General features: G+C 30.0%; 1 protein-coding gene across 1 annotated transcript; it reads left to right on the top strand.

Moving 5' to 3' along the window:
- The first annotated feature begins 6,433 nt into the window (after positions 1-6,433).
- LOC149878492 (uncharacterized) lies at positions 6,434-9,227 on the top strand. Its single transcript, XM_090073311.1, has 2 exons — positions 6,434-6,566; positions 7,862-9,227. Exon 2 carries the CDS (start codon positions 7,869-7,871, stop codon positions 8,328-8,330), a length of 462 nt encoding a protein of 153 aa, XP_089929437.1. The 5' UTR covers positions 6,434-6,566; positions 7,862-7,868; the 3' UTR covers positions 8,331-9,227.
- Positions 9,228-10,389: the final 1,162 nt, after the last annotated feature.

The raw sequence follows: 10,389 nt of genomic DNA, 5'->3' as shown, positions 1-10,389 counted from the left end.
CTACGCTGATTGACGTAAAAACGTTGAAACAAGTTTTGAATTTAAGAAGAAGAAAAATTATATTTCGATGGTTGTCACGTTAAGTAAGTAAAAAAAACAACATCAGAATGAGAAAATGTCAGAAGGAATGATCTCAGAATGGTCAGTTGTGAGAAATTAATTACATCTAAAAGAAATTCAGATATAAATTTTCTGCTTGAAATATTTTTACTAAATCCAATACGTGTTTAAATACAGTGTAAAAAAAAATATCGAAAACAATGTCTGATTAATCACAAATTTTGTGTTTCGTGTATTGCTGCATCCATTTTGGAGGAAAAGAAATGATAAAAGAGCAATTGCCAAAGCGTTGAAGACGAAAGTATGGTGGCACCGCGAATTGCACATCGTTTCAATGAAGGCAATTAGATCTTGAAGACAGGTTACGTTCTGGACAACAAATGGTTTCGGGAGGTAGGTAAAAAACTTGCTTTTAAAAAAGTCTTTTTGGATGTTGAATCATCACCGAGCAATCGCAAGTTGGCTGAAGAACGTGGTATCGATCAGAAGACAGTTTGAAATTATCTTATGTAACATTAGTTTGTCCACAAAAAACCACGACAAGGTCCGCCGAGTTGAGCAAACTACATGTTGTAAAACGAGTCAACAATCCGTTGGATGACCTTTTATGGAAACGAATTAGGACATCAGACGTGAAGAAAATCAAATTAGTCAATCAAGATTGAAGCAAGAGTTGGGTTCTAAAAGGTCGAACTTCTCTATCTAAGCCTCGACGGTATTTCGACTCCCTTACAAAAAATGTTATGAAATGTTTGCGGAAGGAATTATTAAATATGGAATATTCTCATGAGAATTTGATACTTCAGAGAAAAATACCGTGCTTTGATATTCTCGGTATACGGACTTCAATTTACTTTCAAATACTATTTTAGATGTTGATTCTGATCTGGTGAGTTATCTTGCGGCATTGCACCACAGTTTATCTGCAGATCAACTTTATTTTCACTTTAATGTTTAATTTCACTCTCTAAAACATCGAATGATTTTAATGCCACAAAAATCTATTCACGCGGCCACATATTCAAATTTTAACTATGTAGCAACTCGGTATCCACCTGTTAATTAATACGCATTCAAATAGCGCTGCAAAAATTAAAATTTTTATTGGTATTCAATTTTACTTGGTTGTACCGCGATAACCAACGGAATACCGACGGGGCATATCTCCATCTGTTCCAAAGCAAAATTAATTTGAAAATAAAAGGTCATGATTTTTGTTTGATACAACTTTAAACTTTACTGCGAGAAAAATCAAAGCATGTCAAGAATTATGAGAAAAATTTGATTTGCAAACTTTCGAATTTGGTACTTTAACCAAATAACAAATTCATTTGTTCAAAATAACTTAAATTTTGTTTAACTGCAATTTCAGAGTTAAAAGTTATTTTTAATGTAATAGTCAGTTGTGTAAGGTTGTCGATATTGTACCCCCTCGATCAAATTTAAAAATGAAGACAATCTATTGAGTTGAAACGTAGATATTCAAATTCTATTTCTTAATTTAGGAATTGTTTGTTGTAAAAAAGTTGAAAAACTCAAAATTTAAAAGGCGTTAAGTCTTTAGGAGAATCAAAAAAAAAAAAAAAATAGCGCTATCAGTACAATTAAAGAAACTGGATCCTTTAATGTATCATTGTAATCCAATAATGTACCATTTTTTTGATTTCAAATACTTTATACCTTCGCAAATATTTCGTTATTTTAGATTTAATGAATTAAAAGAACTAAAACGAATGGTTTATGTAAAACTATTGGAATTGGAAATATTCTGATATAACAAAACACCTAATTGGCCATAATATAATGAAAGAGTTTTTTTTTATCTAATAAAATCTATGCACCTTGAATTTTATTTCCTTCTGGAAAATGCTGAAAACAGGTATTACCAAATATGGTACAACTTTTATTTAAATTACCAATGAGGTAGCTAGGATTTGAATAGAGAGGGAAGGTGGGTATTAAAAACAATTGTACTAAATAATGAAAAACAATATATACCATATCTGGGTTTTAAAAAACAATCACACTAAATATTGTAAAATAAAATACATAAAACTTTATTTTTGGCAAAAGTTGCAGTTATATTTTTCTGTTTTTGATTAACACCTGCACAGTCAACATGAAACCAGCCTTGAAAAGTAAGACATTTTATTACAATCTTTTTTATATTTTTTTCACAAAGGTAACGAAACCAGCTTTCACTATGAGGAGATAAATTTGCATGTTTGACACATTTGAAATTAAGTAATAAATCTGCCTAGATGGCTTCACACCAATTTATCACAGGCAATCTTATATTTAGAAGTTAAAGCTTTGAAAAATAATATATCTAAAGGTTGTAGCCTATGAGTAGTATGCAATGGCAAAGATACCATTACAATTCCATGATCTCAAGCTAAAACTAATGCTTCTAGATTTTTTGTGTTGAATGACCATCAAAGATATGAAGTACTTTCATTTGTTCTGGGTGTTCTGTTAAGGACAAAGATAGTTTATAAGATTCCTAATCCACAAAGTAAACATATCTGTGGTTATCTAACCACTATAAGAACATCCAAAAATTGTTAATGGTGGTGCTCTGCCTTAAATATTCCAGTAGTATTTAAACCTTTTTCAATACTTGTTATACCTCCTACCTGATGTTTAACTGCTCATGCCAATACAATGCAAAGAAATTCGCCAAAGTTGCAAAGTTCGCGCCATTTATAATTATTAGGCACGCTTTTTTTACATCAAACCATTTATAATCCAGTTTGTTAATACAATTAGCTATCATCTTTATCATTCAAGTTATTCTTATTTCACGCTTCGCTATGTGGTTTTATTTGCAATTATGGATGAATCTGCTTTCAAACTAAAATTTATAAAACAAACGTAAGTTAAAGTAAAGTAGAAAGTGAAAAATGAGTAAGGGGGTATGCGTACGAGACCAGTAAAACAAACAAAAAGATATAGAAAAAAAAAACCTCCACCTACAGACAGGGTATGTATGATTACTTTTTGTAAATTTGTAATTAATATTTTTTATTTATTTGTATGGTGTTCTTATTTGATTTTTAAGTTTTCATTTTTTTCATTTTTTTTTTAATTTTAAGTCATTTGTAAGTGTGCATTTAGTTGCCGTGATTTTCGAACATGAAAAAAACGCTCTTTGATAACTTAAACAAGTTGGGAATCAATTAACAGGGAAATTTTTTAATGCGAGTCATGCAAATTCTATCCTTTCAAAGACGTCGACATTGGAATACTGATAACCCAAACAACAGCAGAAGGCAGTCCAGCTATCAGTTTCATAGTTCCTGATGGTGAAGGAGATCTCAAAAGGGAATACAAAAAAACATCTGGAGACATTTTCGCTATTAGCCCCAAAGGGTGACTACTCTTATTAATAGAAAAAAAGCTAGTTTGGGGGGTAAAAAATTCAAGTATACTTTCCACGACAGACAAATAGTTAAAAACCACATTAATAGCTTTCCCAGGGATGAAAGCCATTACAGTCGTGCCAAATCTGAGAAAGAGTATTTGAGTCCGGATCTGAATGTTAACAGAATGTACTTGGTTTACAAAATTAAAGAACCTGACTCAACGATCTCGGACAAATTTTACCGATCAGTTTTTTTGAAAGATTAACCTAAGCTTTCATTTAAAAGGCCAAGGGTTGACACCTGCAAAGCGTATGATGCTCTTGATCTTAAAAGAAAGAACAATAATGAGCAGTTAGCCTTTTCAGTAAAACAGAACTTAAATTACACCACCGTAAGGTGATGCTGTCGCTGAAGTTATCAAATCCAATGCTGCAAAAAGTACAATACCCGGAAATCAAGTTCTATTACTATGGATCTACAAAAGGTGTATCCACTACTTAAACTGTCTCTTACTAGCATATAATATTATCGTCGGCTTTCATGCTTCGGTTTTAGAATTAATTTAACAGACACGGCCAATGGCATCATGTTCGTGTGGCATGAGGACAATCTGGATGGAGTAGAAACCAAATTACTTCGTGTTTAATACAAACTATTTATTCATGACATTAAACTTCCAACAAACGGAATCTAACTGTTTGGACTGAGTTGCAGGGCAATTTAAAAGCAGGATGCTTTTTTTCCTCCACATTTAGTTTTTTGCAAATGGCACATTTAACACGATTGAGCATAAATTTTTTATACCAGAGCGCGAAACGAAGTAAGTTATGCAATTTAGACGATGTTTAGCGCATTCAAAGCGCATTCGCAGCTCTAGACTTGACAGACCGTTCCAGGTCATTGACGTGTTTAAGAATTTTTTTTTTGATTTTGACACTGCCTCGGCTACATTTTTGGATACATCTATATTGGGAATAAAAAATTAATAAATAAAAACTTTTTAAATAAAAAATGTACTTTTTTTATGGAAATGTTTTTTTTTGATTTCCCAAAAAAAAAGTTTTTGGTACTTAACTTAGCCCCGCCGCGCCTCATTTGTTAAACTTTACACGCGTATTTTTGCGGTCAAAGTGGTAGCGTCGGTACAATTGGGATCTAAAATTACAGTACAATTAGAATTTACTTTAGGATCTAGCGTCGGTACAATTCAGGATCTGCCTTAGGGTATAATTTACGCAACTAATCTGAAATTCAGTTAGTTCGTAAAATTTGACAGCTAATAATAAGGCATTTTAAATTCTAGGTAGTTATTTCGAATTTATAAAATTATACTTTAAAATAAATGCACTGAACAAATCTTCAACTTTATTAGTGAAATCCCAAAAATAAGAAATCTCTAATAACAGACCAACAAGAGCCCACTCTGGCTTTAATTTAGTTTGATGACAAAAAAAACAACAAAAAAACAGTTGACTCCTTAATTTATTCAGCAAAGATAAAAAATGAATTAAAACATTTCTAGTGTGTTGTAAAAATAAAGTTATGTTAAATGTACAATATAGACAACGGTATAATTGTTAGCAACCTTAACCTAATAGAAAAGCCTAAAATAAACAATAACATTAAAACAATAAATATCTCCTGTTCTCATAAAAAAAAGAATACTTTTTATAAATATTTAAAAACAATATTTTTATTTACCATCTACATAGCCTGATATAGATAAATAAATGGGGAAAAAATAGAGATAAAAAATAAACAAACCAAACAAATGGAAGAAAAATCTCTTTTTATCAGACATTTTAAAGAATTGAAACCAAGTTCTACATTTTACTTTTTTTCTTACAAGTATCAGCAGTTTTTTCCAGATAAAAAGTTCAGGGAAACTGGAAATTTAAAAGTAAGGCTATTTTGGTAAAGTTAAAAACGGATCAATTTTTCAAGTGAAAACTTTTAATGATAATAGTAAGAAGACATCTTCAGCTGTATGTCTATGTAGAGTCAAAATATTGATAGTGTTAGGTGCAAATTCTAATGCCTGTGGAAGTGGAGTGCGGTAAAAGGGGCCTCAGGTACAAAAAAAATTTTGAAGCGGGTAGTTAACATATCCCTCTTGCCACTCACTTAATTTTGTAGGATCTTTACAGGAAATTGATTACAGGGGCGCCATGATCTTAAAAAAATTTTTTTTTGATTCTTTTCAAAAGTATCGCACGGCATTGTAAGTGTTAGTCACGGTTTTTGCGCCTTCTATTGCTTCCCTCCTTAGTTTAGTTGTAAAACTGCTTCTATCAAATTTTCGCATAATTCAACGATATAATTTAATCAAATTTTCGCATAATTCAACGATATAATTTAATCAACTATTTCTATCAAAATTTACTAGAGTGTGTCTTTCAGAAACCTGTTCTTTTGATTTTGTGGTTTTTTTCGATGATATATCAGTTACTTATTTGCTTCTTGCTATTTAAATAAGTTTAAGTCGAATACTAAAGGATTTAAATTTATGATAAGTAGGTATGCAACTAAAAACAGTTAGAAATAACTTTTAGAAGTTATTTTCACGATAACTCAGGTGATGTAAAGAACCTTCGGTTTTCTTGTTCTGCAATTTCTAAAAACTCAACCATGAGTTTATAAAGGGTGCGGGTTTAAATAAACACTTAACACCTATGCGATTAGTTAGTCACTGCTAATAATTTTATAACTAATTACTACGACTATAACGGCTAACGAAGCTCAATGATCCAACAGACTTCATTCATTGTATTCATCGTCTGTTGAATTGAAAAAGAAGAATTTTCACTGTGTGTTCACAAAGCACCACGCCAAGTGCGTTGTTTAATTATTCATTGGGGAAAACTGACACTCCGCTAAATCAGAAACTAAACATTGCCAAGTTTGGAAATTTTATAAACCAATCGAGCTTTAAGAAACAATAAAGCACCATTGGCTCGACAGTTAAACGAAAATAGACTTATGAATTATGGAAAATTTTTTCGCATTTTGGTTTTTATAGACAATACGGTTTAATTTACATAACGTGTATTCCTCCACCCTTACCCGCACCGCATTGAATATTAAGTCGCTTTGAGTCGACGTCTGCCTTTTTGGATTTAATCTATCGCTAAAAAATACCAGGTATACTTACAATGTTTTGTTAATTTTCTTTAAGCTTTGAATTATATACCCAAATAACATGAGAATTTACAATTAAAATAATGTAGGAAAATATAAATAAAGTGAAATTTATTTTAAAACACTGATAATCCCCATCAAAGATGCAATTTCCGAACGAAAAGCGTGTTTTTTAATCTTATTTAAAATTAAGAATGATATTGCTCGATATTTCGCAGCTATTAACTCATAGTATTAGCGTCACGGATAATCATATTAATCATTAAGGTATTAACAAAACTTACACATCTTTAAGCTATTGGAGTATTTTTGTTGTTGTCCTAACAGAATTAAAAGCTCAAAGATGAGAAAAGCATTAATTTGTATGTCTTTGTCTAACCCATTCTAATGTATTTGGCTTTAGCAGCTAAAATGTTCTGTTAAATAATTAGCTTTTTCTCCAACATTTTAGTATAAGCATTTTAATGCTAAACCTAATCTCTATACTTTTTAAATTTCTTTCTTTCAAAATTAATTAACATTTTTACTGATTTAGTTAAGATATAGGTAAACATAGAGTTAACTTGGGATAAGATCTAAGTATAAAATGTTACTAAATTTTCATTCTATTACACTAAAAGGCTTTTTATAAAGACCTATTATTATCTTTTGCAAATTTGTTAACATTTAGTGAAAAAACCGATCTATTAAATATTAAGAAATTTGCAACAATTTATTTTAAAAAGATGTACCCCTACTCCTATACATGTAAAAGATTTCAAATCCAAGTTTAATGTTGCTCTTAAAATATACTCTTAAAATATGCTCAGAATTTAAAACAGTTATTAACAATTATTACTAAAAAAAAAAAAGCAATAAAGTGTTAAGTAATAAAATATTAAGTAATAAAATATTAAGTAATAAATTGAATATGAACAGCAAATTAGTTATAAATATAAGGTTAAACATTAACTCGTTTAAAAAATGACAATTATGCAAGGTGTAAAGAGTTAAACTCTTTTTACAATATATACTTGTCAATTTGAGTTACAAAGAGTTTAACTCTACATTTGTGAGTGGTTAAAAAATTATTAAAAAAAAACTTGCAAACAAGTAGTTTTATAAAAAATGGACAGTATTAAGGGCAAAAGATTCATTGCATGTTTCAAGTAAAGAGTAAGTTTTTTTCTATTGATTTTGATTTGTTTCTATTACTATCCTACTAATGCTAAGTCTGTTTTTTTGGATAAGGTTTTTTTTTTTAATCTTTAAATTGTTTTTATATGATTTTTTATCATTTTTGTGCTTATTTCTTTTAGCATCAGTATGACAACTTCAGGAGCCACAATTCACCCAGAATGTTGTGAAGTTTACAATCAATTTAAATCTAACAGTAACAAACCAACTCATGATTTCTTGACAATGAAACATGATAATGACAAAATTGTACTTGATTTGTGTCCCCCTATAGGAGAAAGTGCTACTCTTGACAAATACAAAGATAGGGAGAACCCAGCTTTTGACAGAATGGTAGATTACTTGGTGGAACAAAAGTGTCGTTATGCTTTCTACATATTTGATGTAAATACTTCAGAAGGACGGCGTACCAAAGTCGCCTTTTATACTTATGCTGATGACAATGCTAGGCCTCTTGATAAGATGAAATATACCACAAGCAAATCTGCTGTAGAAAAAGGTTGTCCTGGTTTTGGTGTTAAAATTCAAGCCAATGATCCTGACGATTTAACATACAAAAATGGACTTGAAGCTGTTTTATCTTCAAAATAACCGTCCACGATTCTTGTTAATTGAAATGTAAATTTAAATAGATAAAAAGCAGACCCTAAAATACATTTTGGTTTCCATCTTTTCTCTTCAATGTTATAAACCTAATAAAAACTATATGGATATTATTGTCTATCTTATCAACAGTTCTTAAAAATGAAAATCTTGTGAAAAAAGTGTTTTTTAAAAAAGAACAATTCTAGAATGAGTTCTGTTTTTCTTTTTGTTAAGTTTAATTTTTTTTCATTATATTTATATTCCAGAATAGTTTTTTTCCCCCCTTATTATGTCATGTTATTTATTAAGTTTTTCTGCAGTAGTGAGCAGTGTGAGAAGTAGGTTTAGCAAAATGTTTATGCTTTTAACATTTGAGCAGTTCAGTTTTTAGGATAACTTGCTTCTATTATTTATTGTGATCAGATAACTTAGGTTCAAGTAAGATTAGCTTTATGCATCAAATTTATCTGATAAATGCAAATTATTGTTTGTATCAAGTAATTGATATTTTTGGTACTCAAATATGTTGAAATCACTTTTTAAGGACTATTTAGTTCTCAAATGGTTTATTTTTAGTTTTGTGTCATCTATTATCGAATAATCTCTTGTCTAATGGGTTTTTTAGCATGTTTTTATTTTTTACGCGTTTTTATTGTCTGTTCTTTTTTAACATAACTATTCTTTAAAAATGTCGGTTATCATCAGATTAATCTTTTTAGCTTAAAACTGTCTGAATTTTTAGAAATTAAATTGTTTCTGAAGTCATTTTTAACTTGAGTTTGTTGAAGTTTATCAGATGATCTTAACATGTAAAAGGTGCTTTAAAGCATTCCAGATATTTATTTTTTAATTTTCCCTGCTTAAAAGAGTCATACTTGCTCGGAGAAATTGAAGTCTATTAAATCTTAATCTTTTCACTTTAGCTTATCTTTTGAATTAATTGTCTAATTATCTTTTGAATTCTTTTAATTCAAAAACGTCTTGAGAAGCAACATTTAAACGACAAAATTTAGCAGAATTTCTTTTTCTTTTGAATTTTTATGTTTGTTTAATTATTCTTATTAACATAAGTTTAAAAACAATATACAGGAATTGTTAAAGTAAGAATCGTATTTTTTCAAAAGTTAACAAGGGTTTCCCTACTTTAATTTACATTGATAATTCTGACTATAATTCCGAGAGTGAAGAAATTGTCTATACAAGACCGCTAATTTAATTTTAGTTGAGACGACTTGGGTTCCTTTTCGCTTCAATACGGAAGAGATATCACGTGACACATCAACCTGAGAGAGTTTAATCTTGATTTTTCCAAATTATGTGAAAAACGAAACGTCTAAAAGTTTAAAGTGCGCATTAATTTGATTTTGAAACAGTTTGTCAGGGTTTATTGGAATGAGGTTTGGTTGAATGATCCCCCACTAATCGACATAACATATCTGTCAGGGCTTACTTGAATGACCCCTCGCCCCCTACACACACAGACACTAATCAAGATGTTGTAGATTGTTGTTTTCGAGAATACAGTCATGAACAATATTTCTATGGACAAAACAATAAGACAGAATTTTCATCATCAAATACCATTACGGAAGTGGGCTCTAAAGTGCAACAGTTCATTCATCACACACAGCATCAAAATATTAGTTGATAAATTCAAAGAAACAGGCTGTATTCTCGACCAGTAGAGATCAGCTCCCCCATCTTTAGACGAACGAACACTAGTTGTGACGGAATCACTGCATCGTATTTTTGCTAGGTTACAATAAAATTGTGCGTTACTTTTCGAACATCCTGTGTATATGTATATGTGTATATATATATATATATATATATATATATATATATATATATATATATATATATATATATATATATATATATATATATATATATATATATATATATATATATATATGCATGTCATCTACATACAGTTACCTAGTGCTACTCAAATGGATTGGGTTAATAGAAAGATAACGAAGACACAAAGATACCTAGTTACCGTCATTTAAATTTAGCAAGGTAGTAATTCAAGGAGAACACTTTAGAGCCAAGTGAGTTCCAT

This window comes from Hydra viridissima, unplaced genomic scaffold, assembly GCF_058129835.1.
Source record: "Hydra viridissima isolate aposymbiotic clone 2 unplaced genomic scaffold, HvirCarnegie_v1 scaffold_15, whole genome shotgun sequence".
NCBI lineage: Eukaryota > Metazoa > Cnidaria > Hydrozoa > Anthoathecata > Hydridae > Hydra > Hydra viridissima.
This window is presented reverse-complemented; position numbering and strand designations above follow the sequence as displayed.